Source organism: Tamandua tetradactyla, chromosome 4 (genome assembly GCF_023851605.1).
Source record: "Tamandua tetradactyla isolate mTamTet1 chromosome 4, mTamTet1.pri, whole genome shotgun sequence".
In the NCBI taxonomy this organism is placed as follows: Eukaryota; Metazoa; Chordata; class Mammalia; order Pilosa; family Myrmecophagidae; genus Tamandua; species Tamandua tetradactyla.
The window spans coordinates 19,068,961-19,085,496 of record NC_135330.1 but is presented as its reverse complement, the minus strand read 5'-3'; the positions used below and the strand labels follow the sequence as shown (position 1 = coordinate 19,085,496).

Below are 16,536 nucleotides of genomic sequence, written 5' to 3'. Positions count from 1 at the left end.
TTCATTTTTATTTTTAAGAACAGTTTATATATTTTTTGCCTGTTTTTCTATTGGGTTGTTGATCTTTCTACTAATTTTTAGTTCTTTACTTTTTAAGGGTGATTAGTTCTCTCTGTTTGTGCTATAAATTGTTGGGTTAGTTTGAAAGATGCTAGAATGTGATATACCAGAACTAGAACAGCCTTTAAAAAGGGAATTTTAATAAGTTACAAGTTTACATTTCTAAGGAAGTGAAAGTGTCCAAATTAAGGCACCAACAAGAGGCTGCCTTCACTTAAGAAAGGCCGATGGGTCAGGAACACCTCTTTCCACTGGATAGTCAAGTGTTTGGCATCTGCTGGTCGCTTGTTCCTGGGCTCCGTTGCTTTCAGCCTCTGTTCCTGTAGGGGTTCTTCACTTTACTTCTCCAGGTGTAGCTTTTAACTCTTGGCTTCCCTTGGCTCTGTCCAGATTCTGACTTGCTTAACATCTCATGGCAACGGGTACTGGTCTTCAAGCATCTCCAAACATTCGCGTCTCTGTTCTCCATGTGTCCACATCTGTATCAGCTCTGCTGTGAAGTTTCTGTCCGCTCTGAGGTTTCTGTCATTTCTGGTACTCTCCAAAATGTTTCCTCTTTTAAAGGATTCCAGTAAACTTCAAGACCCACCTGGAATAGGTGGAGTCACATCTCCATCAAATCAAAAGCCATACTCAATTATGTGTGATAATCTCCACATCACTGTGAAAACAATCTAATCCAAAGACTCCGATTTACAGTATTGAGTCAGAATTAAAAGAAACAGTTGCTCCTACAAGTTTGGATCAGGATTAAAACATGGCTTTTCTAGGGTACATAATACTTTTAAACCCACAGTTGTAAGTAATTTTCTCATTTGTGTTTCAGTTTTACTTAGGAGGTTTTTGCTACGCAAAATTTTTTTTGGTCAAATTTATCTGTCTTTTATGGATTTGGGATTTTATGTCATCATTACAAAGATTTTCTTCATTCCAAAGTTGTAAAGGAATTCAACTGTGTTTTCTCCTAGTATTTTTGCAGTTTTGCTTATTATATTTAAATCATGGCTCCATTTGGAGTTTATGCTGATGTACCTCAGTTATTCTTTCTTTGCCCTTTCCCATATCATATGTGACTTTTAGAAGAAACATCAGATTCATTTGAGAATACAAGTTGCCTATTCCTTTTTTTTTCCAAAGATTTAAAAAGCCAGAGAATCTAATGTAGTGATTGTTATTAAATCTGATGTACATTTATTTGAATACTATGAGTCCCTTTCAGTAGCATCTAGTATTTTCCCTGGAGTTCCTATACAAATTGTTCTTTGGATTTATAAAATCTATTCAGATCCCAGTGACGTGTGCTTGATTGGTGGTGCCCCATCTTCCTTCACACTTTGTTTAGATATCTGGTTTTTTTGCATTTTCCAGAGTCATGAGATGGGCTAAATCCTGTGCAATCTGAGTTTCTGGAGTAAAAGAATATAGAGGAGTAGGTAAATATGTCATACCTACAGAGTCTCAAGTGTTTAAACTTGTTAGTATGACAGCCTATGGTAGCTGTTTTCTTGAGGATTTCACAGCCAATCTTCTCTTATGCCCAGAAGCCACTTTCTGGTTTCCTAGATTTAATAATTCTAGTGTTATTAAGCGTAAGCCTTCAGTTTATCACCAGCTTTAGATTGTTCTTTAATGGTTACAAGGTACTTTGCAGTGCTGAACCTTATTCTGTGAAATTTAAATTTTCATGTTATTGTTTCAGTAACTGAAAACCATAATTTCATTCACTCAAGATTACAGTTTTTACTGAACAAGTAAAAACAGTGTACATGTTATGCAAGTTACTTCCAACAATGAGAGTTTTAATTCCTTCTAATGGTGAATTAGCATATAGCACTAGGAGAATGAGAAGCATTTCTGTTATCATATCTATAAAGTGAAACAATTTTGTTGCTGAAGTAATTAAATATTTTTATTGCTGAATTTCTTGAGGAGAGGACTTATGTTTTTCAAATCTTTTATTTGTAAAAGATTGTGACTGCATTTACATATGTGAATACTAACACCTCTATAGTATCAACCAGAATCCACTTCTTTTACTAAGTGTGAGTGATGGTGTAATTAAACCAGCCATTGCTAGTCCCTTCATGACAATAATATCCTCCTTATAGTGATAGAGTTATCATATTAGATGGAATCAAAGTTGTCCATCTGATCCCATTAGATTTTTTTCCCCATCCTTAAGAGCAAAATATACTGTCTCATTAGAAATTATTCTTTGATAGACTTGACTGTTCATTAATTCAACAAAATCAAGTCCATATATATGTCAAGCCCTGGGCTGGGTACTTGATATATAGTTGTAATCGAAACTGATGTATAATGGTTCTTGCTTTCATGGAACTTAGGATTCTTTTGAAATAAAAAGGTTAATTGTCCCAACTATCGCTACGCTTTCTTAAAATCATTAAAAACTGGAGGTGTAGAAGTACATTTGAAGTTATTTCTATTACAGTGGTTATGCTTGTTTGAATCTATAAGGTACCCCAGAAAAGCCATGTTCTTTTAATCCAGTCTTATGGGGACAGACCCATTGTGGGAGGGACCTTTTCATTAAATTGTTTCCATGGAGATGTGACCCCCCCCCCAATTCAAGGTGGGTCTTAATCCTTTTACTGGAGTCCTCTATGAAGAATGTAAAAGTAAACAGAAAGAAAGCTCGAAGGTGCTATAGAAAGCACAGAGATGAAACCAAGTAAAGGACACACAGAGGAAAACACCCCAGGAGAAACCAGAAGAACCCACAGGAGCTGAGAGAGCTGTTGTGAAACCAACCCAACAGAGAAGAACCAGCAAATGTCACCATGTGCCTTCCCATGTGACAGAGAAACCCCAGATACAATCGGCCTTTCTTGAGTGATAGTATCCTCTTGTTGATGGATTAATTTGGACATTTTCATGGACTTAGAACTGTAGATTTGTAACCTAATAAGTTCCTTTTGTAAAAGCCAATCCATTTCTAGTAAATTGCGTTCCAGCAGCATTAGCAAACTGGAACAATTCGAGTAGGGGCAAATTAAGCAAAGATTTAAACCTTAAATCAAGACTAAAGCAGTTTTGACAGTACTAATTGACGTAAGTATTTGTGAGGCTGTTTTTTATCTATTATGTATTTTTTCCAATTCTAGGATGTGTTACTAATTATATTCACCATTGGCTTGAGAGATTTTAAAGAAATGAGGAAATCATACTATACTGATTATATAATAGATTTTAAGACATATACTTAATTCAGAAATGTAAAATGATGGGGAATGAGGAAGAAAGCATTGTAAGGTTGTGAAAATAAAGTATTTTGACTCAGCTCCTGTATCTCATTTGAACTATTTGTTTGTTCCTTTGACTGGGCCATATCTTCAATTTTCCTAGCGTGATCCGTTATTTTCTGCTGGCGTCTGGGCATTTAATCAGATTTCCCTGGGTGTGGGACCCAGCAGGTTGAAAGATTTTCCTGTGAAATCTCTGGGCTCTGTTTTTCTTATCCTGCCCAGTATGTGGCGCTCATGGTGCTCGTCTGTCTGCGGGTCCCACCAGTAAAAGATGCTGTGGCTCTTTTAACTTCGGAAAACTCTCGCTGTGGGGGAGGGTCGCCAGCTGAAGCGACTTGGGGAAGTTCCGATTCAAATCTCCCAGCCAGCCTGGGAGTCTGCGCGTGGGGGGGGCGCCGACCTCCACGGCTTGGGGAAGTGCTGGTCCAACATTCCCAGCTGGACCGGGAAGCCACGTGTGTGGAAGGGACCCCGGTCGCCGGCCTCCACGGCTTGGGGGACTGCCTGTCCAATTCTCCCAGCCGGCCCGGGGAAGCACGCGCCCCTCGGGTATCTCACTGCAGCGGATTCTCCCTGTCGGTTCAGCCTTTCCAGAATGGGGTACGCTGTCTTTTTGGTCTCTGTCGTGGCTCCGGGAGCTGTTCTGTACCGTTTCTATTTCTTTAGTAGCTGTTCTGGAGGAGGAACTAAGACCCGCGCGTCTTACTAAGCCGCCATCTTCTCTGGAAGTCAATAAAGTATTTTGAAGGTAAAATATCTAGGGTTGAGTTTTGTTGCCACTTACTGAGTGTCCCTGGGAAAGTCATATACAACCTTTCAAGTCTGTTTTCACAAAGGTAAATGGAGTTTAGTATACAGCTTCATTGTGTTATGATAATGAGATGATATAGAAAAGTTAGTAGTTGTTCTTTAAAATCACACTTTAAAAAAATTAATTTCCCCCCTTCCCCCCACACACACATATACACACACTTTTAGCATGTTTTTTGTTCCCCTGTTGAGATGGGACAGAGTTTTTTTTTTTCCCACACATTAAAACACGGTGATATGTTATGTCAACCGAAAATAAAAAAATAAATCTAATTATGTGTTCTCATTTTTTCTTTTGCCTTAAATTCTGTTTACTTCCTTTAAGTTTAATGATAAACTACCTTGACCTTCATATCACAAATGTTTCCTTTGTGTGAATTTATAGCAGTCGAAATGGTAGGTTTGCCAGCTTCCACAAAAGGTGCTGTTAGTCCATGATAGTGATACATTTCAAGAATAAAAAAATCCTTTAATTTCTAAAATGAAAGGACTTCCTTTTTTGTTTTTTCTTATTATGAGTTAGTCTAATAGTGGATTGAGTAAATAATTATCTCCACTATAGAAACATTAAACTTTAGCAAAAATCTGAGCAAGTTTACATAGTAAACAGTAAGGGGCATTCTATTAAGGGAAAAGTGTTTTATTCTTATAAATTTATATAAATGTAAATGCTATAAATAGAATTCTCTTTTCTTTGAAAGCAAAAAGGATTAGTGGTTCCTGAGAAAAGTGGGAAAAAGTTTATCTTTTTTTCTTTTGTCATGCATATCTTACTGAATAACTTTGTTTTTATGCTTATAATCTGAAAAGGGTCAAGGAGAGTTTTTTTTATTTTAATAATAAAATTGATCAACATACAATGCGAACATTCTTAACGTATGAACATTCCATACTTGGTGTATAATCAGTGGCTCACAGTATCATCACATAGTTGTATATTCATCACCATGATCATTTCTCAGAACATTTACATCACTTCAAGGAGAGTTTTGCCATTGTCTCCTTTAACAAGTATGTCTCTTCAGGACAGTGACTAAAGTAAATTTTACTCTTTTTTCAGACTTTTGGCTTTCCTAGGGCAAAATTTTTTTTAACATTTTTTATTGTGAAATACAGCATATATACAAAAAAACAAATTAAAAGTACATTGTAACAAGTAGTTATAGAACAGATTTCAAAATTTGGTATGGGTTACTGTTCTCGTTTGCAAGCTATGGAAATGTGATATACCAGAAACGTAATGAAGGGGGAATTTATTAAGTTGCAAGTTTACATATTCTAGGCCTATGATAATGTCCAAATTAAAGCAAGGCTATAGAAATGTCCAATCAGTGGCATCCAGGGAAATATACCTTTGGTTCAAGAAGGCTATGAAGTTCAGGGTTTCTCTCTCAATTAGAAAAGTACATGTTATAACATGGTGATGTCTGCCCACTTTCTCTCCAGGCTTCATGTTTCATGAAGCTCCCCCAGGGGCGTTTTCCTTCTTCATCGCCAAGTTCTCTGGCTGTGTTGACTCTCATGGTTCTCAAGCTTTCTCCAAAAATGTTTCCTCTTTTAAAGGATTCCAGTAAACTAATCAAGACTCGCCTGGAATGGGTGAAGTCACATCTCCCTCTAATCGAAGGTTAGACCCACAGTTGGGTGTATCAGATATCTATAGAGATAATCAAGCTCCAACCTACAGTGCTGAATAGGGATTAAAAGAAAAGGCTGCACCAGATGGATCAGGATTAAAACATGGTTTTTCTAGGGTACACGATCCTTTCAAACTGACACAGCTACAGTTCCGCAATTTCAAGTTTTCCTTCTAGCTGCTCCAAGACACTGCTGAAAGAAACAGCAGTATAATGATGCAGCAGTCATACTCATTTGTTAAATCCTAACTTCTCTGCTATAACTCCTCCTTCTTCTTTGATCCTCTCCCAATCTTTAGGGGTATTTGGGCTGTGCCCATTCTAATTTTTCATGTTGGAAAGGGGTGTTGACAGTATGGGATCGGGGGACAGAACTAGTTAATGTTCTTGGAGCAGCTGACCCCTCTGGGTTTCAGGACTTATCTGACCTAGAAATCATCTGGAGGTTGTAGGTTTCTGGAAAGTAATCTTAGTGTGTGAAACTTCTATAAGATCTCAGATAGGGTCCTAGATGTTCTTTAGGGTTAATGGGAATGGTGTTATCTGGGATTTAGCAAACCATGGCAGTTAGCAATATCTAGCTGAAGTTTGAGTAAGAGTAGCCTCCAGAATAGCCTCTTGACTCTATTTGAAGTCTCTTAGGCATTGATATGTTATTTTGTTACATTTCTTTTCCCCTCTTTGGTCTGGAAGGCATTGTCAATTCCATGGTGCCAGGGCCAGGCTCATCCCTGGGAGTCATGTCCCACATTGTCAGGGAGACTTTCACCCCTGGATGTCATGTCCCACATAAGGGGGAAGGTAATGATTTTCCTTGCAGAGTTGGACTTAGAGAGAGAGAGAGATGCCACATCTGAGCAACCAAATAAGTTTTCTGGAAGTAACTGTTGGCATAACTATAAATAGGCTTACCTTCTCCGCTATAAAATAAGTTTCATTAGTGCACACCTCAAGATTAAGGGTATTCTCAGCATCAGGGAAGAGTTCCCAGCACAGTATATAAACTGGAATCAATCTACAGCAATGAGAGACAACATCTAAATAATACCTTGAACTCAGGAACTGAAACAATTCACAAAGAGAGCATTGGGATTCCCTAATGTTTGAGATAATATCAGGGGTTTCCTGATATTTTTACTGGAAAGTTTAATAGTTCCATATTGGGCAAAGACTTTTGTTATGCCATTTGTATGTATTAAAGGAGTTTCTGATTATGCTTGTGTCATCATATCTTGAAGTCATCAAAATGATAGGACCAGATGTCAGCCATTTCCTGTATCTCATTATTAATTTGTCATTTTATTTAAGGATTAGAGCTCAATTCATTAGTGCCAATATAGCTGTTCCACAGGATGAATATTTTCATTTCTAGTATTTTATTTCAAATCCATTAGAGAGTACGTGTGGTTCAGAAAATGGTAGCCAACTGAGAACAGATTATTCAGACACCATCTTAATCTGCTCTCTTTGTGAATTGTTTCAGTTCCTGAGTTCAAGGTATTATTTAGAATGTTGTCTCTCATTGCTGTAGATTGATTCCAGTTTATATACTGTGCTGGGAACTCTTCCCTGATGCAGAAAATACGAAGGTGAAGAAGTCATAGGCTACCCATATGGAGCTCACATTTTAGATGGGAAAGTGGACCCACAGGTAATAGTAGAGTCTGATTGAGTTTGGTGGAAAGTAACAGAAAGCAAAGCATGTCACTGAAGAGGATTGCCTTAATGTCTACATCATAGTACAACATTAAGTCATTTGTTTATTTTGGCATTTCTAGTAGTACAGATCTGCTGGTTGTGAATTCCTTTAATAACCATTTATCAGAAAATGTCTTCATTTCACCTTCATTTTTGAAGGATATTTTTACTAGATATAGAATTCTGGGTTGACTGAATTTTTTTTAATCCTTTCATCAATTTAAAATACCTTTCCCCTATATTTGGCCTCCATTGTTTCTGATGGCAAGTCATTCATATCTTTGTACCCTTTAGGTAATGTATCACTGTTCTCTGCTTTCAGATTTTCACTTTAAGTTTGGTTTTTAGCAATTTAGCTATGATGTACCAAGATTTTTTGTTTTTGTTTTTTGAAATTTATCCTGCTAAGATAATGCTTAAAGTGTACATAATTTTTAATGTTTAATTCTAATGGTGGGAAATGGATAGAGATGATGGTAGCACAATACTGTAAGTGTAATTAACAGTGCTGAGTGTATGGTTGAAAGGGAAAGTCTAGGCTAGGCCCAGGTATGGTTGAAAGGGGAAATCTAGGCTCATCTAGCTAGAGGATACAACATGGGACTGTATAACATAGAGAAACCTGTTGTAGATGATTGTGGTTAATTGTACAAATATAAGAAAGTTCTTATATGAACTAGAACAAAGATACATCACTATTACAAGGTGTTAATAATAGAGTAATATAGGGAAAATGCAATTAATGCAAACTGTGGATTATACTTAACAGTAATATTGTAATATCTTTCATCAGTTGTAACAAAGGTACTATACCAAAGGAAGCATCAATATTAGAGGGGAAAAGGTATAGGATTTTTTTGTTTTTTTTTTTTTTTTAAACAATGAGAATGTTCTCAAATTGATTGTGATGATGAATATATAACTGTGATTACACTAAAAGCCATTGATCGTACACTTTGGATAGATTGTATGATGTGTGAATGAAACTGTTTAAAAAATTTATTCTGTTTCGATTTTATTTTCATTGAATTAACTGCTGAATAATTTAAATCTGCATTATTTCGTCAAAAAATTTTTTCTGCTCCATTCTTTTTTCTTCTGGGTATCTATATTAGTCTTTTTGGTATTGTCCAACAGGACACTAATTCTGTTCTTTTTCTTTTTCTTTAATATCTTTTTCTCTTTTTTTTTTATATAGGATTGTTTCTGTTCACCTATCTCCAAGTTCACTGACTCTTCTGCCTTCTCTAATTTGTGTTAACTCTAAGTCCATCCAATGGATTTTCAGTTTTCAGAAATATTTTTCAGTTCCAGAATTTTCATTTGTTTTCTCTCTGTGTCAGTCTGTCTATCTCATGCACATACACTCATACACACATTCACACTTTCTTTTTGGGGTATCATTTTCATGCTGAGATTTCTTTTTCATTTATTATGAGCATATCTTATTTTGTGTCCTTAGGCACAGTTATTTATTTGCTTTAAAAATCTAGTTTGCTAATTACAACATTTGGGCCATCTCAGGACCAGTCTTTATCTGTTGCCTATTCCTTCAAGTATGGGTCATGTTTTTTTGTTTCTCAGTATATCTAGTAATTTTGGATTATATTGTAGATATTGTGGATGACAGATTATAGAGATTCTAGATTCTGTTATTCTTTGGGAAAGTGTTGATTTTTGTTTTGTTTTGTTTAAGCAGGCAATTAATTGGCTGGGCTTCAGACTCTGAACTCTGTCTCCTTTGTGGTAGGCAGCATTTGAAATCTCTGTTCTTTCTCTCAATTTTAAGTGGCTGTGGTTGTCTTGAATCCTTTCCGTTGATTCTTCAAGCCAGTAAGACTGCAATTTCATTCTAAATTTTAGACATTCCACATGGTGCTCACTGGGACCTGCCAAATTACAAATTAAAAAAAAAAAACAAAAAACGTTCTCCGGTACTAACCTGAAATTCTCTTTGACTAATTCTCAAAGGAGTAGCTAAATAAGAGATGTAGGAAAATTTTCATTGGAAATGTGATTTAAAGAAGAAAAGAGAAATTGTCACTTGACTCTCTGTCCCCAGCCAAAAAGACCTTCATTTCAAAGGAGGCTTTTGGACCAGCTAAGACAGAAAATATTCATTAAGCATTAAGCATTACAAAGGAAGTGGCATTACTCTAGTATAGATTTAATGTGCACATCTTCCCATCAGAATTTTGCTTTGTACTTTGTAAGGTATGGAATATAATTTCTAACAACGTGGACACATCCTAGGATGTGCCACAGGTAACGGTGTTGGGGAGTGCTTGGGGAGTGAAGGGAAAAACATAAGGACTTAGTAGGGGACTTCAGGTCCTCAATCCTGTTTGATCTGTTTACTGTATTGGGTTTTCACATAAGATTTTGTTTGAAGAAAGAATTCTGTGGCTTAAAATGTCTGAAGACTATTGATCAAGTCAGCTCTTTTTTCAAGGGAAAGAAAATTGAAAAGATAATACTTGTTGTTTCTTCCCTGCTTTGCCAGTACTGGAGTCCAAACCTTATGACAGTAATATTTCAGTCATACTATTGTTGCACTGCCATTTTTTTTTCCAGTAAATATTTCATCTTTAAGTCATTCTGCCCAACAGTCTATTCAGATATAATGTGATAGCCCTGGGAATGTTGAAAGAAAGCATTTGAAGTTCCTTTTATTTTTTTAGCATGGGCAGGCACTGGAAATTGAACCCGGGTCTCCGTTATGGCAGGCAAGAACTCTGCCTGCTGAGCCGCTTTGGCCTACCCTTGAGGTTCCTTTTGGGGTGATTTGAGGTGGTTGGATTTTATATCCGGTTTTGTGCATATAGTAAATATTATATTATGGGAACTTGAGAAATTATAGTTAATTGGATATGAGGATGCTATTTATCAGATGCTGGATAAACTGAGAACAAACTGAGGGTTGCCATAATTGAGTTATTTTAGCTAAATGATTAAGCATTAAAATGTAGCAGAATGTGTTGTTTATTGCCAGTGATGTGGGTCTTCCCAAAATATCTCATTAGCCACCAACAACTTCCTTTTCTTGATCACCAGTTCTTACCCTTGCAAAAGAGGAAGGAACACAAATCCTGTAGTGATTATTTTTCTGGGTTTCCTGCCAATTGAAGGCATGGTTACAGGAAAATGATTTTCCCTTGTTTTTTCCCTTCTGACATACACTCTTCAATTTGTTACTCTATTATACAAGGTTGAATAGAAATTCAGAATAATTGTTTTATATTTTCAAAAATCTTACCACATTTTACTATATTTTGCATTTGTGTTTATGTTTTCTTCCATGTCATCTTCATAATATGTTAAAACTCCTGTCTTTTAGCAAAACGCATCTTTCTGAACAAAATCTTGCTAATTAAGAAGGCCTGAAAAATTGACCTCAAGGAGGAGAATTGAGAGACTACAGAAAAGCAGTCAGGTCAGATTTAAAGGATGAGATTGTTGAAAGATATAGAAGAGATAATATATACAAAAGTACCTTCTACATATGGGGTGCTCAGTGAGTATTGAATTATAGCTTGACAGTTTAGTGTTTCTTTTACTTATCTGCACATAAGGATAATAATAATAATGCCTGCTGATCACTGAGTTATTGTGAGGATTTAAATGAGAACATACATTTAAAATGCTGAGAATACTGCCTAGCACAGAGTAAGTACTCAGCAGCTGTTAACCATTATTGTTGTTGTTATTCTTCAGCTCACGTTATGACCTTCACTTTGAGATAGCACTCCCAGAAATAGGTCTTTATTTTAAATTATCTTATTTAGCAACATTTCAGAGTTATGGAAGGCAGGGAATTAGAAAAGGGTATACTGCTATTAATATAGCTCTTATTTTGCTATATTGTTATAGTCTTTATATGCATTTTTGTATAATTATGGCATTTGCCCTTTATCAGTATTTATAGCATAGTCTGTATATAGAGAAGGAGAGTGCATGTGCATTTATTCACTTTACAGTATAACAAATGTATTATTCTGTGGTATGCTCATGCATAGCCTTTATAATTATGATGTTTTTATAGGCCTGCTACAAGATTTTTTACATTTAAGATAAAGATGTTACAAAGAGTTAATTTAATAAAGAAAAATTGTACTTTGAGTTATATCAGTTCAAATTCTGATTTATAATCTCTTTTTGCCTCAGCTTTCTCATCTCTAGAGGAAGGATAACTGAGACTATTATCTAGTCCTTACAACTATTTGCACACTTTGAGGTGCATTGAAATGTAGGATGTTATTTCTACTGTACACAGAATAGTAGCCTCTAGTCTTTTACCTAGTCCTCTTGCATCTTGGGACCACCAGTTATCTCCGACTGTGTTTTGGAGGAAAAGATTTCAGTGACAGAGAACCAGGTACAATTGCATCCAAGAAAAGTAGGCATAAAACTGGATTTCATTTATTAGATTATAGGAATTTAAACATATTGTTTAGAATTTCACTACAGGATAAAATTGCATGCAATAAATGCCTAACATTTATATTAAAATACAGATATTAGAGGAATACAACACTGATAAATTTAATTAAATGTCACCAATGGGAGGCTGTGACAAGAACCGTAAGCAAACAAAGTATAGTACTACCTGGATTTCCATGAACTTCAGCCACAAAGCTACCAAAATGCCTCAGTTTTAACACTTTTTGTTGTTGTTGTTGCTGTTCAAGCTGTTCTCATCTAGAGCAGTGACTTTCACTCATTAATCATTTACTATGTTTTGAATTAGTGACTAAAATTGTCAACAGTCTACCTTTTCAGTGTCTTATTTCTTCAAAGTATGTTCTGTTTTTTAATATTCTGTTAACTTGTCTTCTTTAAATCACCATAAACTTGTATTTTAATGGTCATCAGAGGTTTTTATTTTGGTGTTGTTATCTCTAAAATGATAAAGACTGATTTTTTTTTTATTAATTAAAAAAATTAACTAACACAACATTAGAAATCAATCCATTCTACATATGCAATCAGTAATTCTTAATATCATCACATAGGTGTATGGTCATCATTTCTCAGTACATATGCATCGATTTAGAGAAAGAAATAGCACGACAACAGAAAAAGAAATAAAGTGATAACACAGAGAGAAAACACAAATAAAAATAAAAAGTACAAAAATATATAAGAGAAAAAAAAACAAAACAAACAAAAAAAAAACTATAGATCAGATGCAGCTTCATTCAGCGTTCCAACATAATTACATTACAATTAGGCAGTATTGTGCTGACCATTTTTTTTTTTTAGACATCATACCATTCTACATATGCAATCAGTAATTCTTAACATCATCACATAGATGCATGATCATCGTTTCTTAGTATATTTGCATCGGTTTAGAAGAACTAGCAGTATAACAGAAAAAGATATAGAATGTTAATATAGAGAAAAAAAAATAAAAGTAATAATAATAAGAACAAAACAAACAAAACAAAACAAAACAAAAACCTATAGCTCGGATGCATAAAGACTGATTTTTAACCCCTGTCTCTTCAGAATAGCTGAGCAAGAATCCCTTGTATCTTTTGTCTAGACTATATTACTGTATTTGTTAACTGGATCAGTGTATTTATCAGCAGCCAATTCTGTATGTCTTATTATTTCAAATATTATCTTTAATTTCCTGTAATGCCTATCTTTATTGTAGGGTACATTCTAAGTGCTCAGTAAATATGCACTGATTAAATCAGAGAAATTGGCAGCTAGTGGCATGATATCATTTGGGCTCCTTATTGCTTTGTGCAATGGGTATTTTAGAGGTGAACCTGAGGGAGCTATTTTTATTATGTAAATAATACATATTCAGGCTATTCTCCAACTTTACTAAGAAGAGATATCCTGATCTGATTACTTCTTCTCCTTAACCTGATTTCAGATTTCCTTTAAAGTAAAGCATGAAGTATGGTATTGAGGATTACATATATATGAAATATTTTATGATAAATATAACTTAAATGAGTTATTAAGATTGTATTCTTTTTTTTTTTTTTTTACACGGGCAGGCACCGAGAATCGAACCCAGGTCCTCTGGCATCACAGGCAAGCATTCCTGCCTGCTGAGCCACAGTGGCCCACCCAAGATTGTATTCTTTGTAATTAAACATTCTGTTATACTCTGACAGTGTTATCTCAGAAATAACACATTCATATCTGTAGCAATCATCATTCTTAAAGATGAAGGATTCCTGAGGCTGGGGGATATATACAGCCAAAGAAGCCTGGGTATTGGGTAGTCACACATTGCCTTATGTACAGTGGGTACTGAATAACTATTAAATAAATGAATTCATGCATGTTAATTCGCCTATAACAAAGCGGAGTTTGTTCTGTAGACCAAAAATTTAACATAGAAAATTGTGTATAAGAGAAGCCACTAGATTAAGAATCAGAGCGCATGGGTTTTAATCCTAACTCTTCTCTTAATTTTGCTTTGTTACTTTGAACAAAACATTTCACTTTTCCAAGGTTTAGGTTCCTCAAATGTAAAATGAAGGAATTGAGCAAGAAGAATCAGATGCTCCTTTTGAAAATACTGTATAAACTCTTAACCACTGATCTCTGTTTAACCTCTCCACGTTCATAAACCTTCTTTCTTTCTGTTTTGAAAGCATGTCGATTGTTCACCATATCACACCATCCTCATGATTGCACTTCTGTATATCTGCTCCCACCAGTTGAGTCATCGCCTTTCAAGGGTCAATTGTGTTTATCTCAAGCCTGTTTATGTTGTTCATGCTGGTTTTACCTGTTATTGTGTTTGTATATTTAATTAACTGTTATATTCACTGATGAAATCTGAGTAAAACAATAGTTGTTTTATGAGAACTTAAGTTTGGAAAGACTTACTATTAGTTTCTAAAAAGAAATACTACTGAATTAAATTGTAATTCAATAGACAACTGGAAAAGAGGCAAGGAAGATGATCAAAGTGTTGGAAGATTGTGGACTGAAAATTGTAGGCAGTGCAATAATGACTAATTGCAGTCAGAAGATCTATACCGAAAGCAAAAAACTGGGCTATGAAAAATGGTAAAATGTGTGCTTTATATACTTCATGTTAAAATAAAAGATTACCTCTTATTTTTTATAATTCTTCACTTAAAAATAAATCAGGTTCTTTGGTTAGTTAGACCAAAGCCCTAACAGATAAGAGGGCTTTTACTGTTCTATGACCATAACATTGTAAGTCTTTTTGAAAACAACACAGTAGGATAGTAGCAGTCATCCTATTTTAGGTCATAATGGTACTTATAATTTGTATGTGTTTTCTTTGTATGAGCTGTATGTAAAACACTTCTTCTGTGTATGTCATATTAAGATCCAATTCTTATTTTATTCACAGAATATTCAGAAGATTCTCGGCCTTGCCCCTTCACGAGCTGCCACCAAGCAGGCAGGTGGATTTCTTGGCCCTCCACCTCCTTCTGGGAAGTTCTCTTGAAATCAAGGAGAAGTCTTTAATTCTTGTCATTCTCTTCAGACACTCAAATCAGACTGGCAACTATTTTGTAGCAAGAGTTATAGGCAGCCTTAGCACTAGGGCCACTTTATAGTTTTGAGTTCTTTCTAGGCTTTTGAATATGATTAGAATGAAAATGACTCCCCAAAAAACATGATGAGTATGTTGATTAGATAAGTACAAGTGATGTTTATGTAATGAGAAACAAATGGCATCTTTTTTGTTTTGCTTACACAAATATTTTCTGTGGGACCGACTCTCAAAATTGTACTATATGCTATGTACCATGAAACTCGGCCATCCATTAGTATTTTCAGAAAATCTGGAAGAAAAATTAAGTTCATGTAATCTTAATCAGAGCTGTTTGTTGTGTGTGTGTGTGTGTGTGTGTGTGTGTGTGAGTGTGAGTGAGTGTTTTTACCTCCAAGCCAAATATATGACCAGAAATCAATAAAGAGGCAAAATTTTAGCTACATCATCTACAAGGAAAGGTCTGTTTTGTTTAGTTTTGCTTTATCATATTTATAGACACGTTTTTAATAATCTGAACAAAAGGGAAAGCATTGTCCAAGAAAGGCTAAAATAAAGTTTTTAATGTACTGATATTTGCCTTTTGCTCAAAATATGAAAGTGTCCTAATGTAGGAATTGGAAGCCAAGAGTGGAAAGGAAAGTCGTGACTCAGGAGAATATAAAAATGAGAGTCCTTAGCACTTCCTTCCACCTCCAGTGGTAGATGATTGCATTTTTATAAGAGCATTCTTAGATCTCTCCTGGAGGCAAGCTTGTATTGATATGTGGTTTAACTTGTAGAGCTTCCTTTCACTAAAATGGCTTTCAGTTTCTCCCGTTCTCCTTTGTAAGGAAGAAGCACAGTTATACTATGATCCTTCTCTATAGTCCATGGAATTAGAAGTCCAATGTGGAACAGTAAGTCTAGCAATAAATATATACATTCATTGATAGTCTCTTTAGAGGTGTGCATTCTACCATGAAAAAAAGACATTATTTGCAATGGAACAACTGTTAAAGGAATATCAAAACTTCTCATAGCAACAGTTAAGAAGATATGAATTAATATCTTCAAAGTGGTATGGGAAAACAAGTATCAATCTAGAATTTTATGCAGCTAAACCAGAAGTTTGGGGGCAAAATAAAAGTATTTTCAGACATTCAAAAACTAAAATAGTTAAATTATATATTTTAACATATATTTTTAATTATATATTTTTGGCAAGGAAGCAAGACACTGATAGCAAAAGGCAAATAATTTTGCAAAAAAAAAAAAAAATACCCAAAAGGCAAGGGAGAACGAGCAGATGCCACCATGTGCCTTGCCATGTTGCAGAGCAGGGAAGGATTGCCAGAGTCTTTGGGAAGATAGTATCACTTTGATGGTGCCTTGATCTGGATCTTTTCCTGACCTCAAACTATAAACTAATAAATTTGCATTGTTTAAGGCAGCCCATTTCTGTTTTGAGCAGCTTAGGGAACCAAAACACCAACATTCCTTCTTTCTTTTTTGATAACAGCACCCTGCTTTTCCTTTAGGGAACCATACCTCCCCTACTCATGTGGACCTAAAAGGCTGT

The 16,536-nt window shown here is 35.3% G+C and overlaps 1 protein-coding gene across 3 annotated transcripts in view; it reads left to right on the top strand.

The window, feature by feature from the left end:
* TMCO1 (transmembrane and coiled-coil domains 1) overlaps positions 1-16,244 on the top strand; it is a 62,927-nt gene extending 46,683 nt beyond the window's left edge. Inside the window, exons 7-8 of one of the 3 annotated variants that reach the window (XM_077156819.1) lie at positions 13,489-13,525; positions 14,829-16,244. In XM_077156819.1, the coding sequence (XP_077012934.1) occupies positions 13,489-13,525; positions 14,829-14,947 (156 nt within the window). In that variant the 3' untranslated portion in view covers positions 14,948-16,244. Of the gene's footprint in view, positions 1-10,808; positions 11,514-13,488; positions 13,526-14,828 lie in introns of those variants that run through there. The other 2 variants (XM_077156820.1, XM_077156821.1) reach the window with 2 other exon arrangements.
* Positions 16,245-16,536: the final 292 nt, after the last annotated feature.